General features: G+C 43.2%; 1 protein-coding gene across 1 annotated transcript in view; it reads right to left on the reverse strand.

The window, feature by feature from the left end:
* Positions 1–25,155, reverse strand: part of itgbl1 (integrin, beta-like 1) — a 139,105-nt gene that overhangs the window by 106,750 nt on the left and 7,200 nt on the right. The window contains exons 2-6 of the mRNA XM_071341953.1: positions 24,212–24,405; positions 7,933–8,079; positions 7,161–7,283; positions 4,398–4,538; positions 441–581 (exon numbers count right to left, since the gene is read on the reverse strand). Coding sequence (XP_071198054.1) covers positions 441–581; positions 4,398–4,538; positions 7,161–7,283; positions 7,933–8,079; positions 24,212–24,405 — 746 coding nt within the window. The remainder of the gene's footprint in view (positions 1–440; positions 582–4,397; positions 4,539–7,160; positions 7,284–7,932; positions 8,080–24,211; positions 24,406–25,155) is intronic.

The following is a 25,155-nucleotide window of genomic DNA, read 5'->3' on the forward strand; positions in this document are numbered from 1 at the left end:
AGGATTGGGTGAATGCTGTGCTTTTACTGGTGTGGTGATTTTCAAGCCCGTGTGCGGATGATACACTGTTTCCACTAGATTACACAGCCACAAAGTCAAAATTGGCTGTATCGTAAAAATTTGCTTTTTGGCCATGATTAACACAGGTGAAATTAGTGGAAGGGAGCGGTTTGTCCGAGAATTTCTGTTTGGAGACTTCACTTCCTTCCTTTGCACAAAAGGTAATCACAATAGTTAACGGCATTCCCCAGAGAAGTAAAACAGGAAATAAAAAAAATTCACAAGATAATTTTACTTCTGGGTAACCGAGTTGCCCTTACAGTTGTACTGTCAGTACATGTTAACATTGCATTAACATTGTATTAAAGTGACATATAGAACGCATTACATTTGAGTGTTTCAGACCGAAGCGAACACAGCCAGTTGCCACCCTGTCTCACCTGAACAGAAGTCGTCAGAGTATCTGTCGTAGGTTGCGTGACAGCTCCTCTCGTCACACTCGCAGGTGTCCCCGTGAATGTCACCCCAGTCCCCTGATGGATCCACATCATAGCATGTACACTCCCCACATATGCAGGTACCTATACACACAGAAACCCACACAGAAAAAAATGCACACACACACACACAAACACACTCACAATATTTTCAAAATTTGGAGTTGATTCTGCTTTCAACACATTCCCAGAGAAAACCCAGTCTAATCCTTTTTTAACTAAATGAATGTTCATGCACCACAGATATCAAACAATAGAGGACCTATGGGAACTCAAAGAAAGTCAGAGAGACTACAAACATAATTTTTTGTATGGAATATTTTAGGCAGGAAAACCTTTTGAACACACGAGCCATCCTGCCTATGCCTCTTGAGTTTAAGGATTAGGAGGTTGGCTGAGACATTTTCAGTTAGTGGCAGTACCGCAATCAAAGTCTGGCTGAGAGGGAAGGCAGACTGATTCCCCCTGAGTCTCAAATCCTTGGTAGTGACCCCAGAGTGCAGACTGTTGACAAGAAAAGACCACTGCTATAAGATAGGAGGGACTGGGTTTGGGCAGGAGCATGGCAGTAGCCTTATTGGGCAGAGCAAAAGCCAATGGCAGGAGCCTAGGGGTAAGGCACTGGGCAATGGCAGGAGCAAAAGCAGGAGCCAAGGTAGGGGTATGACAATGAGCAATGTCAGAAAGCAGGATCACAGGCAGGGGGAGGAGAATAAGATTACCTCCGGACCTGACCATGCTTGACCATACATCTGCCTATACTGTACTTAATCTGTGTTAGTGGAACAACCGTGGCTCCCATGCCCTTTCTCCATCCTCCTTCCCACTCTCCTCTAACTTCCTAGCTCACGTAGCACCAACTCTGTCTTTCATTCCTTCCCCTCTGATGAGTCTAAGCCAGGGGGCCAGTTGAGAAGTTGCCAGTGGAAATCCCATTTTCTCTTATCAGGCGCGACAGGACAGGGCAGGACAGGGCAGGACAGGACAGGGCAGGGCAGGGCAGCCCTGGGGGGAGCCAGGTCAGTTGGCATGCCTCTTGACTAGGGCAGACTTGGCCTCTGGCCCTGGATCTCCTACCCCTACTGAGAACCCTGGAGCTCAGGCATCCCTGGCTCTAGAGCCATGCCGTTTCATGCCACAAACAATATCCCTGTTCTAAAAACACGAATACAAAACCGCGAGTCCTGACTTTTACACTTGGACCTCTGAGACACACACTGAGTGTACCAAACATTAAGGACACCTGCTCTTTCCATGACATAGACTGACCAGGTGAATCCAGGTGAAAGCTATGGTCCCTCAATGATGTCACTTGTTAAATCCACTTCAATCAGTGTGGATGAAGGGGAGGAGACGGGGTTAAAGAATGATTTTTAAGCCTTGAGACAACTGAGACATGGAGTGTGTATGTGTGCCATTCAGAGTGTGAATGGGCAAGACACAACATGTAAGTGCCTTAGAACGGGGTATGGTAGTAGGTGCCAGGCGCATCGGCTTGTGTCAAGAACTGCAACGCTGCTGTTTTTTTTTTTTACACTCAACAGTTTCCTGTGTGTATCAAGAATAGTCCACCACCCAAAAGACATCCAGCCAACGTTACACTGTGGGAAGCATTTGAGTCAACATGGACCAGCATCCCTGTGGAATGCTTTCGACACCTTGTAGAGTCCATGCGCCGACGAATTGAGGCTGTTCATTAAAACAATACATATATATATATACTGTATATATTATTATAGGCTTATACAGTACATAGTTCTCCAGCAAAGATTTTAAGTGTTTGCCTCTTTTTACATTGTTTTCAAAGAATACCAGCTTTATCTTCCCCCCACCAAGATAATATATGTAGCATTCCTACAACCCCTTTTCTTTAAGAACCATGGCACATGTTGTCATTGATCTGAATTTCAATCAAATCATCAGGATCAAATCATTTTGTATGTGCATTCTGTATTTGCACTCGTATTGAATGTTCACATTTAACCCAGCAATATTTCTGATGTTGACAATTTCCAAAGCCTGCCAATTTGGGGCATATCATTAGAACCAACGAACAAACAAGGTGATTCAGATGAAAAGATGGGGATGGGGATACATTGAATTGATCGGGAGACATCCACAGTGAGTTGTCAATCAAATCACTGAGTGAGCACGGGAGATGAGAGAATACTAGAGGGGGATGATCATTTTTCACTGCTATAAATACCCCTTATTCTTTGGAATAAGGATGCAGCGATCAAGCGAGCATCCGCTTTGAGCACTTATTTACCTTGATCCCTTTCTGATGATGATTTAGTGTCATCTTGAAAAGGCCCTGCTACAGCAATACAAATGTTCCTATTACTAATGGCTTGTTTCTATGTCAGTTTAGAATGAAGTTTTATACTGAGGTAAGTAACTTAAATGGTACGTGGAGAGTAACATACACACACACACTGGGTCAGCTCTTCACAGAGTGACTACTGAAGTCTGGGACAGCTCTTCACAGAGTGACTACTGCAGTCTGGGACAGCTCTTCAGAGTGACTACTGCAGTCTGGGACAGCTCTTCACAGAGTGACTACTGCAGTCTGGGACAGTTCTTCACAGAGTGACTACTGCAGTCTGGGACAGCTCTTCACAGAGTGACTACTGCAGTCTGGGACAGCTCTTCACAGAGTGACTACTGCAGTCTGGGACAGCTCTTCCTCCTCCAGTTGAACACAATCTCACTGATTAGTCAGGCACCACAGGCACTGTGGAAACCAAACACAACGCCTGATTTTGGACTGAGGGAAACTGTAGGTTTCTAGTAGGGTAACCCACCTGAAGGTTTTATTTCTGCATTGCTCTATCTGTTGCACCTACCACAATGTACACTTCTCTTTGAGTTTCAATGTATTGGTAGCCAGTTAGTCTCTCTCTCTCTCCCTTTCTCTCTCTCTCTCTTCCTCTCTCGCGCGCGAGCATTCTCTCTTTTTCTTTATCTCTCTCTCTCATTTTCTCTCTCTCACTCTCACTCTCTCTCTCTCTCTCCTAGTTCTGCAGTACAGGTAAGTAGAGTGGTAAAGGTGCAGTTGTATTCACACCGTGTCAGCAGTCCACTTGACCACAAATGAGAAATTCAGCTCTGTGGTCGAGTTCAGTCCATGTACCACTCACCCTTAATTTTTGCTGAAGAGCTCACGGGGACAATTTCTGCAGTGGGCTTTTTCTCCTGCCTGTCCAAGCTCAGATGAGAATTTCAGTGGAATATACAAAGAGGGATTTAAAAAAATCTTTCTCTCTCTCCCTTTCTACCCCTCTCCTGCTCTCTCGCTCTCTCTTGCTATCTCTCTCTCTGTACTCTCTCGCTCCTTCTATCCCCCCACAACTCTCTTTTATCTCTCTCTCTCTGTCTCTCTCTCTCTGTCTCTGTCTCTGTCTCTGTCTCTGTCTCTGTCTCTCTGTCTCTCTGTCTCTGTCTCTGTCTCTGTCTCTGTCTCTCTACACAGGCAGTAATAGTTTTGGAACTGTGCCAGAGGTAGCCCTCAGTCTCATCTGTACCTGTCAGTTAGCTAAGTTAGACTGAAATGAGGCCCTCTCATCTGTGTCTGTTTAGTCATACACACTTTCCCTGCCTGTCCCCCTGTCGCATCTCCGCAACAACAATCAACCTCAGTATCCATGGGGCAACTAAGATGATGAGACAAAGCAACTGGGTATGGGTATCACCAACCACAGTATGATTGAATTATCTAGATGAAAGACATTGAGAGATGTTCTCTTCTGTTTTTCATTCTCTCTGTTACATGTTGCATCTGTGCTCACTTTCTAGCTCTCTTTCTCTCGCCATGTCCTCTGCTCACTCTCAGTCCTCCCTCTCACTATCTGTCTTCCTCTTCTCTCTGTCTCACTCTCTCAGAGACTCAGTGGGACCGACCTCTGTTGCTGCAGATCTTGCCATCCGGAGACGTGCATCTCCGTTTGCTCTCCCACGGGCTGATGTCACACTGTAATTCACATTTGTCTCCATGCCAACCGGCCGCGCAGTAACAGTTGCCACAGTAACACTGGCCATGGCCTGGAAGCAGAACAGAATGCAACAGTCACACAGAGACGAAACAAACGGCTTCATCTTTACATAGCATACAACAAGAAACCTGTTATCATCGTCACTTTGTGAAAGCATTTTCTGCCTTTTTTAATATAATTATTTATTCATTATTTCATTTGATAATGTATATATGATGGGGACATAAGGCACATGCCTTATAAATGGTTTATTACTGGACTATTATAACTATTGTTAACGAATCAACATTTCTGTCAATGTAGGTTTATCCCAGAGGATAATTACACAAGGTACTTTTACAGCCACATAAATTAAGGAAAGTAGTCCCCTTTTACAGTGCCTTAAGAAAGCATTCATATTCATAAAGTCAAAATGGATTAAATATTATTATTTTTTCCCTCACCCATCTACACAAAGCGAAAAAGTGTTTTGATATGTTTGCAAATTTATTGAAAATCAAATACAGATATACTCTATCCCATTTACATAAGTATTCACACCCCTGGGTCTACTTTGTAAAAGCACCTTTGGCAGCGATTACAGCTGTGAGTCTTTCTGGGTAAGTGTCTAAGAGTTCTCCACACCTGGATTGCGCTACATTTGCCCATTATTATTTTCAAAATGCTTCACGCTCTGTCAGCGCACTGGGCCTTTTAACAGTCCCGGTATTAGCGGACCGATATAGCCCTCTTTAGTGCAGGCAAAAAAACATTCTCAGCACCCCGCCCCCAAACATCTTCCCACGGCTATGTACCCATAACATGATGCAGCCACCACTATTCTTGAAAACATGGAGAGTGGTACTCAGTAATTTGCCCCAAACAGAGCAAACAGGATGCATCTTTTCACTCTGTCAATTAGGTTAGTATTGTGGAGTAACTACAGTGTTGTTGATCCATCCTCAGTTTTCTCCTATCACAGCCATTAAACTCTGTAAGTATTTTAAAGTCACCATTGGCCTCGTGGTGAAATCCCTGAATGGTTTCCTTCCTCCTTCCAACTGAGTTAGGAAGGACGCCTGTATCTTTGTAGTGACTGAGTCTATTGATACACCATCCAAAGTGTAATTAATAACTTCACCGTGCTCAAAGGGATATTCAATGTCTGCTTTTTTTATCCATCTACCAATAGGTGATCTTCTTTGCGAGGCATTGGAAAACCTCCCTGGTCTTTGTGGTTGACTCTGTGTTTTAAATTCACTGCTTTAACTGAGAGACCTTACAGATAATTGTATGCGTGGGGTACAGAGATGAGGTAGTCATTCAAAAATCACTATTATTGCACACAGAGTGAGTCCATGCAACTTACTATGTGACTTGTTACGCACATTTTTACTCCTGAACTTATTTAGGCTTGCAATAAGAAAGGGGTTGAATACTAATTGACTCAAGACATTTCAGCTTTTCATTTTGAATTAACTTTAGAAACATTTTGAGGAACTGAATTCCGTTTTGACATTATGTGATGTGTCGGGGCAGTAACACAAATGTCAAAATGTGGGAAAAAAGTCAAGGGGTGAAGTACTTTCTGAAGACACACTGTGTATTCTGGTAATTAGGTTCACCTTTAATTACAGTTATTACAGACACCGCCGTGTTCCAAATGGCACCATATCACCTATATATACATAAATAAATAATGAATAGGGTGCCATTTGGGACGCAGGCACTGTCAATCTCTGTGCTTTGAATCTCCTGAAGAAAATGGAATGACTTTGTCTCTCACAATGGACTGATGGGGAGAGGACATAATGTGTCTTATTTCAAATTAAATTAGCGAACGGTTAATTAAAGTTGACAACCAGGCGATCCCAAACCTTCGGGAACCGTTAGGATAAGTATAGTACCACCACTAAGTGATTCAGAAAACATTAGGTCAATCTTTAATTAACTTCCTATTAACCTTTTCTCCAATTAAACTGTGGAATGTTTTTCCTATTAAACAAGAAGGTTTACAGATTGCACTGTCAGAAGTGCATTTGATTGTGCAAAGCCTGTGGTCTTGTGCTAAGTTACCCGGCTGCTTGAACATACTGTACTGTACGTATGCCTCCCCACTGATGTTCTATCCCCGTGTCTATCCCCGTGTCTCCCACTCTATTTCTAACCTGTCTGAAAGGAATATGGCATTCCACTATCTTTGGAAAAAATAAGTGCGTTTTGATTTGCACGGGCACAGCATGTCCCAGATAGAGGGAGTTTGACACTTGCTACTTGTTGCGTACATTGGATTACTTTTCAGCCAGGTTTGCTGTCAGAGCTAAACGGGCGATGCCACAGGACTGCCAGTTCCTTAATCTAGTGTCAACTCCCTCTATATAAGGGAGATGCTGCTTCTTCTGAACATGCAATGTTAAGCCACTAGTTGCAATTGACTGAATCCCAGCTAGAGTAACCCGACCAGGGTGGGCGTAAGAGAGCATACCACAGCCAATACTGGAGACAGTTTCCATCAAATCCTGCATTAGGTCTTAAACAGTAAAGCTATTTGTTTAAATGATATTCTAAACCAGGTCAGAGAAAACAATTTGATAACACAGTCTGTCTCAGTGGAAACCATGGTCTGTTTGATGTGGAGGATGTATTCTAGTGGCTACCTCCACACACACCACACACAGGCTCGGGGGCGTACCTCCACACACCTCTCCGGTGTCCTCGTCCAGACACTCGCTGTCGTCACACTCACAGAAACGTCCTGTTACCAGATTCTTGCCATCGGGGTCGTGACACATGCAGCTGCCGCAGTGACAGGAGCCTGTCAGAGACACAAACGTCTGTGGTGTGAGTGTGTGCGTGTGTCTCATCTGTCTCTCTGTCTTGATGTGATGCACATTAAGGGGTGAGGACACAGCTGGTTTGCAGATGTGCTTTGGGAGGGGTTGTGTGTCTCCACGTTGGAGGCTCAGGCTGGGAAGCCTGTGCAGTGTTTGTGTGTGCATCTGCTCTAGGTCCGTAAGGCAGGGTGACAGCATGCTGTGAACGGATTTGCATTCGCACATGCTGATTGGTCTTGCAATCAGGCCACACACGTACTCACAAAAACACAGACACACAGACACACGCACGGTCACAGGCAAGATCGTTAGGGTTATCCACAGGTGGGTATGGGGAGTCTGTAGCAATACGCTTGTGCCTTCAGACGTGCAAGCACGCCCATTAGGGCTCTGCTCAAAAGTAGTGCACTATATAGCGAATAGGGTGCAATTAGGGACGACGCCACAGCTACTTTTCCTGTGTATGTGTCATTTTCTGTCGTGTACCTGTGCTCACATAAGAGAGAGAGAATAACAGAGACGACAGAGGATAATCAAGCACATGTCATACTTTGTTAGCGAGACAGAGCGAGGTGAGATACCTGTGTCAGTATGAAAGAGGTTGAGGTGCGACGGCAGTGTACAGTATACCTGCGTTGGAGCACACTACTCCCTGTGGGTTTCTGCACAGCTCCTTGCTCTTCTTGTTGGGCAGGTTACAGTCTTCCTGGTACTGGCAGGCCTCCCCGAACCAGTCCTCATCACACTCACACTTCCCACAGTGACACACACCGTGGCCTAGAGGGGGAGGGAGACGGCAGAGTCCGATCAAACGCTGCGAGAGGTGTAAGACCTACGTTAGAGCATTTAGAGACAATGGAGTATTTTTGATCGGCTGATGTCGAAGGCACAGTACATAGTGTGCACATTGAAGTTCTCGCACGCAGACACACATTGTGTTGCTAATGCACGGGCACACAGGTGCACGGACACTCACCTGCACACACACATAGTCATACATTTCACATGTATGCGCACACACGTGGTTGCTCTCTCACACACACACACACACACACACACACACACACACACACACACACACACACACACACACACACACACACACACACACACACACACACACACACACACACACACACACACACACACACACACAACCTTGCATTAGCCAGTTAACTGAAAGGGAGACACTTGGCATCCCCTCGGTTCTGATAAGACGCTCAAGCTCTTCAGTCTAACCAGATGATGCAATAGTCCTCCAATCCAATCCTTACATTTTTATTTAACTAGACAAGTCAGTGAAGAACAAATTCTTACTTACAATGACGGCCTAGGAACAGTGGGTTTACTACCTTGTTCAGGGGCAGAACGACAGATCTTTCCCTTGCAAAAATCCCCAGCTCAGGGATTCGATCTAGCAACCTTTCAGTTACTGGCCCAATGCTCTAACCACTAGGCTACCTGCCACCCCTTACACGACACAAGTAAGCCATGATGATTAGGATGTATACTATAGAGTATTCCTTCCTATTGTAATATTATTCAAATATCACATCTTAAAACAAAGTGTTGGGAGAGAAGAGGGTTTAGGGAGAACGACACGTTTTAAAGAAGCTCCCAGTGCGAGGCCGTGTTGCTCTAAAGGCAGACCTACATTAGATTGCGTAACTGTTGTAATAAGGCCAGCAGGATAATAGGCTTAACTGCCTCTGACACCATTACAGACATGATTGCTAGACAAAAATAAGGATTTTAATTCTTCCTAATCAAAAAGGGTTCTGCTGCCTTAAGGTCGTCTCTCTCACACATACTTTCTCTCTCTCTCTCTCTCTCTCTCTCTCGCTCTCTCGCTCTCTCGCTCTCTCTCTGATCTCACTCTTTTACTGCGTTTCTCTCTCACACTCTTTCCCTCTCTCTTCCCCATTCTCTCTCGCTCTCCCTGTTACAGCAGATGAAACATGACAACTTTGAAAAGGGAAGAAAATACCCAGATAGCACATAACGTTCTGAGAACAAAATGCTTCTTAGAGTTTGGCGAGCTTGGTGAGAGTGGTTGTCCTTTGGTTATTTTGTATACAACCTTGCCACAACTTTCTGGGAATGGTGCAGGATAGTTGGCTTTGGAACATTCTACGCACATTTAAGGAACTTCACCAATTTTTTTATTTTTATTTATTGGTATTTCATTACTTTAAGTTAACAGAATGTTTTCTAAAAGTTCAAACATGGTTACATTTAATGTCAATTTTGGTGTTGTTGTAGTAGCAACATTCTCCAACTGGTTTAACATTGGGAATGTTCTGAAATAGTTCAGAGAATGTTAAGAAACAATGTTCTTCTGTGGGAATTTCAGTACTTCAGCATAAGGTTTCCTACAGGTTTTCTCGTGGTTCTATTTAAAGTAATTTTCTCGAATTGTTTTCAGAGAACGTTAAGAAAACTTTCCATAAAAACTTTAGTAACATTCAGAGAACGTTCTAAGAATGTTATTTAAAAACATATACATTCCGTTCTCAGCATCAACAAAACTCTCTATATCCTCTATCTCAGGGCTCTCCAACCCTGTTCTTGGAGAGCTACCCTCTTGTAAAGTTTTTGCTCCAACCCCAGTTGTAACTAACCTGATTCAACTTATCAACCAGCTAATAGTTAGAATCAGGTGGTCTAAATTAGGGTTGGAGTGAAAACCTACAGGACGGTAGCTCTCCAGCAACAGAGTTGGAGATCCCTGCTCTATTTGTTAATTAAGTGTGTCAGGTGTATTGGCCACACCTGATCTTAATGAGTGCTTGTTTCCTTTGAACCGGGGTCTATTTGAATAGACTAAAACTAACAGCTTTGTATGAGTAAAAAAACATGGTATGCTAGCATTAAAAGTCTTATTGCAACATGTTCTCGGAACGTTATTTAATTACCTTCAAATATCCTCTAATTTCCGTTCTCAGAACATTAATAAAACCTCCAGGGAACCATAGTAAAAAGGTCTCAGAACCTCCCTTTAACCGAAAAATATACATTCCCAAAATATACATTCCCAAAATTCCCACTTCAGTTCTCAGAACGTAAAAAAAAAAAAGAAAGTTTTACCGGTCAGGAAACTTATGGCTTCATTCCCAGAACCAATGGGAAACCCCCCAAAAATGTTTCCATAACTTCCAAGGAGCTAAATGTGCTAACTGGGTACATTATGTTAAAACACATTTTCCAATAAATGTGTAAGAAACCATATTTGTTGTGTGGTTTCACAGCCATATTTGTTTGAATTACTTTAATCTTCTGTAAAACACATTCCAGTGGTGAAGATTAGCGGTTGTTGACTGTAAGTATATCTAATTTCCGTCTCTGAAATTGAGGGCCAAAAACACGTTTAGGTATTCTGGGGGTTTGTGAAACTGCTTTGTCTGTGTACCATTACTCATAATTCTAATAGCTGAAGTGTGCAATGTTGAACACGGGGGAATTCATACAATGCATATGAAGTCTGTTGACAAGTTATTATAAATGTTGCTCTAGTCGCGTTTTGCTGGGGCCTTGCATGTCATACTCCATCATTCGTCTGCGTCGTCCATCATGGAAATGTGATGTCCTCTTCAAGGGCTATCCATCAGGCCATAAGAATAGGCCTTGTCCTCATCACGCTCCTCTCATTACTGATCTGTCCCACCAGACTGCAGAGGAGTTTTTTTTATACCCAGGTTATTTCATATCATGTAGTGTTGTTCTATCCAAAACACTTCTCTTAAAAATATCCATGCAAAAAGTGGAAATGTCCACCATCAAATGTCTCCGTTCTATCCCCTTGTCGCTTTTGTTTAAGTACACAACTCAAGTGAAGGTTTCCAGCTCAAGTATTTACTGATTCGGTGCTCATGTATTTTATTCAATCCTTCTTAAAAGAAAGGGGGAAAAATGCAGGATTAATCTTTCATGCTCAGTATTTTGCCAATGTGGCAATCAAAAATAAGTCATTTACTCAAACAACTGAAAAACAACCCCAAAAGTATGGAGAAATGTTTGTTATCTAGATGTAAAATAGATCTGTACAACAATGGTACAACAATGGTGGCTAGCGGTGGACAGAATGTGTCCTGTGGGTAGCTGTAGAGCAGCTGTATTCTCAACAACACTCGCTTCTCTGAGTGTTACAGCCATCATCAAAGCTGTCAGCACGTCACAGGCCGAACCCAGCCCCAGAATATGGCGTCCATCTGAATAACCTTCAACTGAAAGACAACATAGCCAAGCCCGGGCAGGCTGAGGCTTCCACCATCACAGCTGTACATGTTACTATAGTGTATTGAAGTGTTTGTACGACTTAATGACTACGCTCCCACGTCTTTTTGTGCTCTCGCCAACTCCGTTGCTGTCATTGTCAAGCCATGGGGCCCACATTGTCAAGTCTATGGGGCCCATATGTTGATGGAGGACAGAGGAAACTTGAAGTGTCAAAACTTGAAATGAGTTTAACTTTGATGAATAAACAGATGCATGGTGAGGTCTTTGTGCATTTTCATCAGTCTCTGTGTGGCCGGTGCCTAGAAGATAGCAGGGCTTGCTGTCCCTCCTCCGTTTAAGACCTGTCTCCTTGGTAGCAAATTCCCTTAGCCATAGGGTGCCCAGATCCTTCTTTACTGATTGACAGACATATTTAGCCAATGACACGCTCGGACAGATAGACCCAGCCAATGATAATGAAGCAGATAGACAGATCCAGCCAATAAGGCCTTGGGAAAGACTTTGATCAAGCCCAGCAGCTGTGGGAGTTAAAGATAGGTGATGCACCGTCACCATCAGATAAACTGTTTATGGGGAGAGAAGCAATGACTCATTCAGGAGGCTAATTTGAGTGTTTTTTATTCGTCACGTCTTTCCTGTCCACTGATAAATGGTGGATATATCATTTAGATAGAGGTGAACAACAAAGTGGGCTTGTTTGAAACACAGTTTAAGATAATAATGAAGCAATCTTGAGTGATATAACCTACCCTGAGTGTTCAGCTAAAAATGGACAAAGATGGTGATGTGTCATTCCTGTTATGAGCTACTCATTAGACTTTACCATGACACATCCAGCTGTATATGGAGTGGGTTTCAACAATATATAAACACAGGGATATGTAACATTTAAATTACTCATGAAATTAGCTAAAAAGAGAGAACAGGACTGTCATTAAGAATCTCAAACTAGTTTAAGTTAATACAACCACCACAAGTAAGCATTTCACTGTTAGTCTACACCTGTTGTTTACGAAGCATGTGACAAATACAATTTGATTTAATTCAAGACTATTATACAAAAACGATGAGGACCCCTAGCTGAAAACCTGGTTCTGTAATGAGCAAATTAGGAAAAACGTTTGATTGTCTTCTGTGTTCATTTACCGCTTGGTTCCCGGGTTTTATAGTCTGATGGCATTTTTCCATTCACTGTCTCTATTAAACACAGAAAAATGTTGGTAAGTAATTACTCCATCCTTGCTCTCTTTTCTTCTGTGATGCGGAGCGTGAAATGGCTGCACGTCAGGTCACGTCTTCAGCGAGAGAGGAAGGAGTCACATGTCTCAAGTAATAATCTATCCTTATAGAGCCGCAGAAGGCTGAGAAAGAGACCAGAGTCATAGATAGACCATGAAATCGAGTGACAAGTAACAGTAAATTAGTCATTTTAATTCTATGAGTCCAAAACGCATTGTGAAGTTTGTTTCTTCTTCATAGAAGCGATGGGCAATAACTGTCCCCTGATTGTCCAGAACTGTACAGTTGCGAATCTGAACTGCTGGAAAATATATAACGGAAGGATACCAGCCGGGTACAGTTAACGAGATTATGCAGAGTCAAAAATAAAGAAATTCAGACAGTATTTCTGACAGTAGTGCTAAAAAGCTAAAAGGGTCCCCAAAAATAGTGTATAACACCACAGTACCACAGTATTATTCATGATCATTGCGCCGGGCATATGGCTGCAGTGTTCCAAGCATGAAACGGTCTAATGTAACTCCCTGAGGAACCTGAACACACATCAGAGAGCAGCTCTCAACCTTTCCTTCATAGCCGGCACTGGACCCATTAGGTGAGTCATCATACTAGCACACGGTGCATCACATCTGTATTAGAGCACATCAAAATATACACCAGGAAGGAAAGAAATGGAGAATGAGGGACAGGGTAATAAGGTATAATAATAAGTACAGCAGAGTACTGTAGAATCCTTGCTGCAAATTCAGAGACCAGTAAATCTGTAGTCGACAAAGGGTGTTCTATTGGTGGACGAAGGGACTGGACATTTTCAAATACCATCAACAATTGCAATGAGGACATCAAATGCCAGAGGAGAGCTTACCCAGGGGGCAAACTGGTTGCAATGGCAATCTTATCTCGGTCAGGTTGTATACTGGTTGAAAAAATATGTTTTTTTCCCCACAACAAATAAGAGAAGTCTTTATGTGGTTGTAATCTAACCAGACAACAACCAGAATATTACGTCTTTCCTGTGACATCTGGGTTGTGGATCATAATGCCAAAATATTTTCTACAATAGTTTGCCTCAAGTTTGGAGGATATAAGATTCCTGTTCAAGTGAGCCATGGAAACTCTCCCTTTCCTGCATTCAGGGAATGTGGGGAAACCTTTTTCTTACAGCACACTGACGTGTACTCAACTTGACGAAGATGATGCATCTGCCAGACACCCACAACTGTTGTGTCCAAAGGAGTCGGAACTACTCAGAGGCAGGCAGGGGGGGATTTCAGATTAAGCCAAGCCCAGAATTACGTAAACTCCCCTGGGGTGGGATCGCCTTGTGCCGTGGCAGGGCTGACTGGAGGCAGGACTGCCTGGAACAGAACAGTGAAGGAGACTCTGAAACCCCAAAGCCTTCAGTAGGGAGATAGAGAGAGAGAGAGAACTGAACACACATCTAAAGACCTTTCTGACAGAGCACAGCTAGGGCAGTCAATCAACAGAAAAGGGATTTTCTCTTGCCCGTATTCTCACTTTCCCCTTTCAACCAACCACCCCTCAGAGATAGAGGAGAGAGGAGGACACAGAGAGATGATCCAATCCACACAAATCATAAAGATACAGATTCTTTCAGACTGGAGAGACATTTAGCTTTTTGCTGAAGGTCCTCTGGGGGAAGAGACGGAGAGTTGGCGTTACAAAAGGGTTGAGAGCATCTGACCCATGCAAAATGAGTTGCTCAAAGGCCCAATGAAGACGTTTTTATCTCAATATCAAATCCTTTCTGGGTAACAATTACTGGGTAATTACCATACTGTGATTGTTTTCATTTAAAATTGTCAAAAAGAAGAAAAAGCTTCTTAGCAAGAGCAATTTCTCAAGCAATATATTTTAATTAGGACTGGGGAGGGGAAAACTGAAAACTAGCTGTTATAGGCAGAGAGGTTTGGAACTCTCTTATTGGTCTATAAACTAATTCACCAGGCAGGCCAAAACTCCATTCCAGCAAAACAGGCTGAAATTTCAGGCGGTCTTTTCAAACAGCTCGTATTACACTAAAAGTCCATTATCATAATCTTTTTACATTTCACACTATTATTCCAACCTCATAGTGTGGAAATATATATACAACACGGGCAATCACATTTTTGACTGCACTGGGCCTTTAATTCATCTTCAATGAATAAACCAAATAAAAATGTAATTATAACCCATCTGGCAATAAATCGTTACTTGCAAGACCGAATTACCATTATCATCTGCGAAGGTGAATACTTTTCTTCAGTAAGGAAGACATGGAGTTCACTCACTGCATCCGTTTATGCAGTATTGCAGAACACCTTGATGGGAAGGTTGACCTACCTACAACAATTTTGCAGCGTTCTTAACATCTTTAAACAACATTCACTCGCCAGCCTCATCTGATAATTACTTCAAGAATGAGCTTTGCACATAATTCACATTCAGATCACCTTGAACAGGCTGCTAGTAACCTGTTGTGCCCCAGGTCTTACTTAGTGTGTCTGACAGTGGGGGGGGGGGGAATTAAGAGAGAGAGAGAGAGAGAGAGAGAGAGAGAGAGAGAGAGAGAGAGAGAGAGAGAGAGAGAGAGAGAGAGAGAGAGAGAGAGAGAGAGAGAGAGAGAGAGAGAGAGAGAGAGAGAGAGAGAGAGAGAGAGAGAGAGAGAGAGAGAGAGAGAGAGAGAGAGAGAGAGAGAGAGAGAGAGAGAGAGAGAGAGAGAGAGAGAGAGAGAGACAGTTATTTCACCTGGCTCATTAAAAAAAACGTAATAATCCTATAAAAAATGTATTAAACACTGTGAAAGGGATGGAAACATTGCCACGTCGAGTCGCCATAATTCTGGAAGGACCACGTTCAGAACAAAAACACATTATACCAAAGGAATGACATGTTTTAATTGTGCACCAATTAAAGGTTACTACGCCAACAATGGGGAGTTCAATCAAGTTGATCATTAAATATGACTTTATTCCTGGGATCCTCTCCTATTTTCTGTTTTATACTGTTGTTTTCGTGATTATATTAAGCGAATAGACAGAAATATACAAGGCTGATCAGGGACAAACCAAGACAAAAACAAAACAGATAACAGGTAAGTCCTGCACAGGACTGCAGGACCATATTCCCCCCCAGTAATGGCAATTTATAGGGAATAGGGTGTTTAGGACTCACACATGATCATGGGAACGCTCGGGCAGAGTGCCCACCAGATTTAAATGGGCCCTTTTTGCTCACATGGAATTATGGCGCCCGGGGGATTTCAGGGAAAACTAGGAGTCTGCCACCTCTGAGTGAACTCTGTTACCTCTTTGTAATGTTGATATGAAATTAGACTACCGTCATACTATTCAAAAGCATGCCATGCCTTACTGTTATCAACAAAAACGATGCACATTGTGTCTTTCTATTTGCACAACAGATGGACAGAGGAGACAAGGACTTCATGCGAATCAAACCTCCAGGCGGCTTGGGATCGCAAACGAGATACAATAGTATATTGTCTCTCAAACCTTTGAAGAAATGTCACATGATCAGACATTTTGCAGTGACAGACAGCTAACTCAACATGCCAGACATACATGTATCTTGCTACTGAACATCTCTTCCAGATTTAAGCCAATTCATTCTCAGATGACTGCAACGGCGAGTCACTACAGTCGCTACTTGTTGCTTTGGCTAGCGGTGCATCTAGGCCACGTGTCACTGATGAATAGCATCCAAAGGAAAAGCTCAAGTTCAATGGCAGCCCAGCTAATGTGTTCGGAGGAGGAAAACCCATCGTTTAGCCCTAAGGAGGAAAATCCATAGAATCTTATCTGGGGGCAGTTGGGAGAGGCAGAGATAAGTGAGCCACAGGAAGAGCATGGATGCTGGGCACAGAACAGCGGCGAGAGAACATGGCAAATGCAGTGAGAGAGAGAAGTGCTCCATTTGGTCGTCTTCTTACTGTTTTGAGTAACATTGACGTGTGAGTGTGGTTGTAGGCAGTTACACACATGTGGATGAATGGGCAAGTGTGCGTGCGTGTGTGTGTGAATGTCTAACTCCAGACATTGGCCCATTTTGCAGTGTGTATGGGTGAGTGAAACCCCATTATCAGGCTGAGGCAGAACCTTCACTCTCCGGACCCGTGAACCATAATGAGCTCCTCACCAGCTCCCAACCTGTCTGCCCAAATAAATCACTCTCCCCCTCACACACAGGCAAGCAGGTGCAGGTGCACACCAGTGGCGGTCGGGTCCATTTAAGATTAGGGAGGACACGTTTTTTTTTTTAGGAGCATGACCTTATTTTTACTTCCCCATTTCGTTTCGTTTGCTTCCGTTTAAGAAACGTTTTTCAACAGAATCAGCAGAATGAATACACCCCTGATCACCCGCACACAGTTCACTTTCATAGCAGCCACATTCAAACAGCATGATCACTTGTCTTGTTGTATAATTCCTGCTCGCATCTACACACCCTCCGCCTCTCACATTTTCTCTTCACTTGTGGACTTCAGTGCACAACACAACAGCTGTCTGTGACCAGGCGGAAAAAACGTTCCACGCCAAACCGCTAATCGATACACACAGCCTACATCGTTGTCACCATATTAGCTAACATCTTAGTCAACATATCTACTAGAACTAAAGTGTTAGTAAACCCGATACAATCATGCAGTACAGTGTACAGCAAGAGGTTTATCAGTTACACCGGCGGGCCCCGGTGGCAATAAAAGCTTACCATGAGTTCCAGTGTTGGATAGCCTTACCCAGCTAGCTAACAAAGAATCCCTCTCTGTTTAAGCCGGGTGTTTGAGTAGGCTAAACTAGCTAGCTGCATCCGCTAGCTAAGTAAGTGAAAGTGACAAAAATACAAAATATAGCTTGCTCTCTCTCTCTCTCTCTCTCTTTCTCCTGCTTCTCCTTCATTTTTGAAGAAATGTATGTGTTTAAAACTGTTAAACTATTGTCTTTCTCTCTCTTTGAGTCAACTACTCACCACATTTTATGCACTGCAGTGCTAGCTAAATGTAGCTTGTGCTTTCAGTATTAGATTAATTATCTGATCCTTTGATTGGCTGGACAACATGTCAGTTCATGCTGCAAGAGCTCTGATAGGTTGGAGGACGTCCTCCGGAAGTTGTCATAATTACTGTGTAAGTCTATGGAAGGGGGTGAGAAACATGAGCGTTCTAGGTTTTGTATTGAAATCAATGTACCCAGAGGAGGACGGAAGCTAGTTGTCCTCTTGCTACACCATAGTGCTACCCTACAGAGTGCTGTTGAGGCTACTGTAGACCTTAATTGCAAAGCAGTGTGTTTAAATCAATTATTTGGTGACGTAAATTTCACAGGAGGTGGGTGGCACCTTGATTGGGAAGGACGGGCTCGTGGTAATGGCTGGAGTGGAATAAGTGAAATGGTATCATTCCATTAGCTCGGTTCCAGCCATTATTATGAGCCGTCCTCCCCTCGGCAGCCTCCACTGGTGAATATATTTTGTATAGTTTTATTTAAAAAGCATAATCTTTTAAATGTTACTATTTAGATTTTTTTTTTAATTCACTGAAGAGGATTGTCCTCCCCTTCCTCCTCTGAGGAGCCTCCATTGGTGCACACGTACACACATACACTAACACACACTCTCCTGAAGGAGCTCACTTGCACACCCACATGTACGCACACACACACACACACACACACTCACACTCACACTCACACCCACACTCACACTCACACTCACACAAACACACACACATGCCTTTAGGCCTGTTCAAGACTGTAAATCTTCACCCAAAAATCTATTTATTACTTTCAAGTTCATGAAATTGGATAGTAAAGTAGCTGTTACGATGGTATTCATCAGTGTGAATGCTTTGATTTAGTTCCACTGGTTTCAAAGAAGAACGATTGCAGCATGTTTCAGGATAATTTGTATCAGGTGTTCAGGATATGGAATGTTTGGCGACTGCACAGCAGTTGCTATTTGGTAATACAACAAGTTAAATGTTCAGATGCTTGAAGTGCCTGTAGAAATGTTATTAACAAACAATGCATAAAGTGCTTCCCTTCCACTTAATAAGAGGAAACAGCAATAAATATGAACCCCAATACAGCTAAAAAAAATCACATTTGATTGACAGTAGCTTAATAACACCAATTCCCCTTGCAAAGACAAAATTATTTCTTTTTTTTTTTTCACAAGAAAGAATCTCGAACTTGAGTTGTTTTATTTTTCCAAATCCATTTATTTCATTACGCCCAGAGCCATGATCCCTGTAGTCCATGACTGGATGTCAGCACTCAAAATGTCTTTATTATTTCAAGGAAAAATGCCAATAACCACAAGAGACTGAAGAGGATGAGGGAAAGAGTGGACATATTTGATGCTAGAGAGGTGTGCACTCAAGCTCAACCTACTCCATGGATTTGTGTGGACGCACATCTCCTTTCTGAGAACAATTACCGAAATGTCAACTGAACGGCCGCCCAACTTCAAAAACAGACGGGCTATCTAACAGAAGCTAATGCCACCATGACGCATGTGGATGGCAAGCTGTCTATTCCAAAATGTATGATTTTTCTGATGTGTGTTCTAGAACTAATAAGGCCAGAGCATTCTTATTATGTACCGATAAAGCAGCGACCGGTCAGACCAAATGACTACTTTTCGATCTCTATTGAAATTAATGGCTGTCACATTTAAATGAGCTTCCAGCTGCTGAGGAAAGGGGAGAGTGGGGTAAGTTGAGCAAAATGGGTAGTGTGAATTACCCTTGTTTCTAAGAAACTGTCACGACTCCCGCTGAAGTTGGCTCCCCTGCCTGTTCGGGCGGTGCTCGGCGGTCGTCGTCACCGGCCTACTAGCCGCCACCGATCCCTTTTCCCTTTTCTGTTAGTTTTGTCTTATTAGTTGCACCTGTTCCGTTTTGTGTTTTCTTGATTTGCTTCCCTATATGAGCGTGTGGAACCCGCCCTTTGTCGTGCGGGATTATTTTTGTGTTCACGTTTGTGTCGTAGGTGTTGTTGTGCTCCGGACCGTGTTTACCCTGTGTTTGGGTTGGTCAGTGTTTTGCGCCCTGTGTTTTGGGCATTACCATTTTCGGTGCCGGAATAAAGTGCTCTCTGCTCTCTGCACCTGATTCCTACCAACACACCTAGTCAGCCGTGACAGAAACCATACACAAGATATATAATTTGGTCCAAATACCGCATGAAGTGCTTTGAAAGGTTGGTAATGGCTCACATCAACACCAATATCCCAGAAACCCTAGACCGACTCCAATTTGCATACCGCCCAAACAGATCCACAGATGATGCAATCTCTATTGCACTCCACACTGCCCTTTCCCACCTGCACAAAAGGAACACTTAATGTGAGAATTCATTGACTACAGCTCAGCGTTCAACACCATAGTACCTTCAAAGCTCATCACTAAGCTAAGGATCCTGGGATTAAACACCTCCCTCTGCAACTGGATCTTGGACTTCCTGACGGGCCGCCCCCAGGTGGTGAGGGTGGGTAGCAACACATCTGCCATGCTGATCCTCAACACTGGAGCTCCCCAGGGGTGCGTGCTCAGTCCCCTCCTGTACTCCCTGTTCACCCACGACTGCATGGCCAGGCATGACACCAACACCATCATTAAGTTTGCAGACGACACAACAGTGGTACGCCTGACCACCGACAACGACGAGACAGCCTATAGGGAGGAAGTCAGAGACATGGCCGGGTGGTGCCAGAATAACAACCTATCCCTCAACGTAACCAAGACTAAGGAGATTATTGTGGACTATAGGAAAAGGAGGACCGAGCACACCCCCATTCTCATCGACAGGGTTGTAGTGGAGCATGTTGAGAGCTTCAAGTTCCTTGGTGTCCACATCAACAACAAACTAGAATGGTCCAAACACACCAAGACAGTTGTGAAGAGTGCACGACAAAGCCTATTCCCCCTCAGGAAACTAGAAAGATTTGGCATGGATCGTCAGATCCTCAAAAGGTTCTACAGATGCAACATCGAGAGCATCCTGACTGGTTACATCACTGCCTGGAACGGCAATTGCTCGGCCTCTGACCGCAAGGCACTACAGAGGGTATTGCGTACGGCCCAGTACATCACTGGTGCTAAGCTGCCTGCCATCCAGGACCTCTACACTAGGCGGTGTCAGAGGAAGGCCCTAAAAATTGTCAAAGACCCCAGCCACCCCAGTCATAGACTGTTCTCTCTACTACCGCATGGCAAGTGGAACCGGAGTGCCTAGTCTAGGACAAAAAGGCTCCTCAACAGTTTTACCCCCCAAGCCATAAGACTCCTGAACAGGTAATCAAATGGCTACCCGTACTATTTGCATTGTGTGCCCCCCGCAACCCCTCTTTTTACGCTGCTGCTACTCTCTGTTTATCATATATGAATAGTCACTTTAACTATACATTCATGTACATACTACCTCAATTGGGCCGACCAACCAGTGCTCCCGCACATTGGCTAACCGGGCAATCTGCATTGTGTCCCACCTACCACCCGTCAACCCCTCTTTTAGGCTACTGCTACTCTCTGTTCATCATATATGCATAGTCACTTTAACCATATCTACATGTACATACTACCTCAATCTGCCTGACTAACCGGTGTCTGTATGTAGCCTCACTACTTTTATAGCCTCGCTACTGTATATAGCCTGTCTTTTTACTGTTGTTTAATTTCTTTACTTACCTATTGTTCACCTAATACCTTTTTTGCACTATTGGTTAGAGCCTGTAAGTAAGCATTTCACTGTAAGTATTGTTGTATTCAGCGCACGTGACAAATAAACTATGATTTGATTTGAAATATTTAGGAAGAGGTCATAATTTCATGGAGTCTGTAAAGGAAGAAACCACATGGAAAAAGTGGTAAGCAAGTTAGGTCCAAAGAAATGCTTTTCACAAAGTCAAATTAATTTATTGTGTTAGAGGATTCATGATTCTTGTATCTAAACCAAAGTAGATAATTTAAAGATCTTTCTATATATCAGTTGGGGTCTCTATATGCTTCAGTATGAGATCCTAAACCTAGCATGAAATTGCATCCTTGTAGCTGTGCGGGCTAATATAGTAAAAAAAAATTGCCTTGGGGTAAGTGTTTTCTTCCCTGTCGCAATGCAAGGAATTATAGCTGGGATATAAATTAACAACCGGGCCTATGTTAAAAGTGCAAAAAAATGTACTCAGTGTTTGTGAGAAGTAAAGATACCTTAATAGAAAATGACTGAAGTAAAAGTGAAAGTCACCCAGTAAAATACTACTCGAGTGAAAGTTTAAAAGTATTTGGTTTTACATATGCTTAAGTATGAAAAGTAAATGTAATTGCTAAAATATACTTAAGTACCAAAAATAAAAGTATAAATCATTTCAAGTTCCTTATATTAAGCAAATCAGACAGCACCATTTTCTTTTTTTTCTTTTTACAGAGAGGAAGGGGCACACTCCAGCAGACATCATTTACAAATGAAGCATTCGTGTTTAGTGACTCCGCCAGATCAGAGGCAGTAGGGATGATAAGGGATGTTCTCTTGATAAGTGTGTGAATTGGACCATTTTCCTGTCCTGCTAAGCATTCAAAATGTAATTAGTACTTTTGGGTGTCAGGGAAAATGTATGGAGTAAAAAGTGCATTATTTTCTAGTAAAAGTAAAAGTTGTCCAAAATATAAATAGCAAAGTACTTTAAAGTATTTTTACTTACTTTTTTACTTAATTTTACTTTACTTTTTACTTTTACTTTACACCACTGGTGGACACCCCTTCAAATGAATGGATTCGGCTATTTCAGCCACATCAATTGCTGACAGGTGTATAAAATCGAGTACACAGCCATGCAATCTCCATAGACAAACATTGGCAGTAGAATGGCCTTACTCTCTTTGACGTTCAACGTGGCACCATCATAGGATACCACCTTTCCAACAAGTCAGTTGATCAAATTCCTGCCCTGCTAGAGTTTCCCCGGTCAACTGTAAGCACTGTTATTGATGAAGTGGAAACGTCTAGGAGCAACAACGGCTCAGCTGTGAAGTGGTAGGCCACATAAGCTCACAGAATGGGACTGCCGAGTGCTGGAGCTCGCAGCGTGGAAAAAAATGGTCTGTCCTTGGTTGCAACACTCACTACCAAGTTCCAAACTGCCTCTGGACGCAACATCAGCACAATAATTGTTCGTCAGGAGCTTCGTGAAATGGGTTTCCGTGGCCGAGCAGCCGCACACAAACCTAAGATTACCATGTGCAATGCCAAGCGTCGGCTGGAATGGTGTAAAGCTTTCCGCCATTGGACCCTGGAGCAGTGGAAACGCGTTCTCTGGAGTGATGAATCACGCTTCACCATCTGGCCGAATCTGGGTTTGGCGGATGCCAGAAGAATACTACCTGCCCCAATGCATAGTGCCTACTGTAAAGTTTGGTGGAGGAGGAATAATGGTATGGGGCTGTTTTTCATTGTTTGGGCAAGGCCACTTAGTTCCAGTGAAGGGAAATCCTAACGCTACGGCATACAACGAGATTCTAGACGATTCTGTGCTTCCAACTTTGTGGCAACAGTTTGGTGAAGGCCCTTTCCTGTTTCAGTATGACAATGCCCCTGTGCACAAAGTGAGGTCCGTACAGAAATGGTTTGTCGAGATCGGTGTGGAAGAACTTGACTGGCCTGCACAGAGCCCTGACCTCAACCCCATTGAACACCTTTGGAATGAATTGGAACGCCGACTGCGAGCCAGGCCTAATCGCCCAATATCAGTATCACCTCACTAATGCTCTTGTGGCTGAATGGAAAGAGATGTTCGACGAGCAGGTCATGTACTGTATGTTTTCAAAACTGTCATTTTTGTATTAATTCTGATTATTTTCTGGGATTCTCAACATCCTGAAATAATTCCCTTGACAGAGTGATGCTGAATGTACTCTCCCCTACAATGAAAGACTGTGGGAACATCAACGGCCTTAATAAAACCTGGAGGAGGATTTTTAGTGTGACTCCAGGATGAGGCCTAGCTATTCTTCTCACACACTTGGTATTGGCTGCTAACCCGATGATAACGTCAGTCTGGTTGAGTCAAACCAAAGAGCTTTCCAGAATGTTGGCAATCTGAGAGAGAAGATGTCTGCTTTATAACTTATCTTCGGAAGACCGAGCTCGGTCAAAACGTGTTGCACCATGCATCCACTGACATGTTAAAACCGTTACTGGTCTGCTGCACTTTTTCAAACCGTGAGAGTACACGTCCTTGTACTGTGCATACTACGGTTACCTACAGTATTTTTTCAATGACGTAAAATGCTTTACAATTCAATCAATCAACCAAAAGAGGGAGCAACAGTCACAAGAAAAACTGTAGAGGAGAGAACCCTTGGGAGGAACCATACACCCTGCTGACTAAGTGAGTGTCTCTGTATCGCCCTATCCCTTACCTCCACATGTCTTCCCGTCATATGTAGCACAGACCCAGTCATGGCATTCACAGCGTGGTCCATAGTAGTTCCCTGGCTCTGCGACCTGGCATATGCAAGCCCCACAGTCACACTCTCCCCTACCACTGCAGATAAGGCCTTCAGGGGTCTTGCACCGCCGCTGGGATGACTCAGCAGACAGCGTACATACCTGCCTGGGAAAACAAGAGGATTAACTTTTTATATTTCTATAGCCTATAGATCACATATTTGATGTATTAGGTATATTATTATCAACACAATCGCCATTACTGGCCATAACTGCAGCAACAGAGAGATGGCTTGGCTGGCCCTTTTAATTATGGCGTATGGGGCAGTCTGCCGTTAAGGTTAGCGTTTAGGTTTGGGATAGGGTTAGAAACAGAAAAAATAAAAGTACAAAATTATTGCCTTCAACTGGGATTGAACCTGGGAGACCATCCTTAATCCCATCCCCAATGCCCTATAGTGGGGCAGTTAAGCTGATAAATCGTTCACTTTTAGATAAAAGCACCAAATTTGGAAAAGATGTAGATTCATGTACCCTGAAAATATTTAGATATGAACCCGCCCCAGATTTGACCCCTGGTGTCCGTGGCGACCATCTTACAAAATGGCTGCTGTCGTTAGCACTATTTATCTGGACTTTTTCAAGACAAATGCACCAAATTTGCTTTGCGGTAGATTAATTTACTCCGAATAGATTTAGATATGGAGCCACCATAGATTTGGCCACTGGAGACCTTGGTAGTCATCTTACAAAATAGCCATAGATGGTAATGCAATTTTACATTTCACAAGGCCTATTTTGAGACAAACACCACATTTGGCACAGAGGTAGATTTAGTTACCCTAAACAGTTTTAGATATAGAGCCACCACAGATTTGGCCCCTGAGTGCTATGAATGCCATCTTACTAAATGTCC

Source organism: Salvelinus alpinus, chromosome 14, assembly GCF_045679555.1.
Source record: "Salvelinus alpinus chromosome 14, SLU_Salpinus.1, whole genome shotgun sequence".
Taxonomy (NCBI): domain Eukaryota; kingdom Metazoa; phylum Chordata; class Actinopteri; order Salmoniformes; family Salmonidae; genus Salvelinus; species Salvelinus alpinus.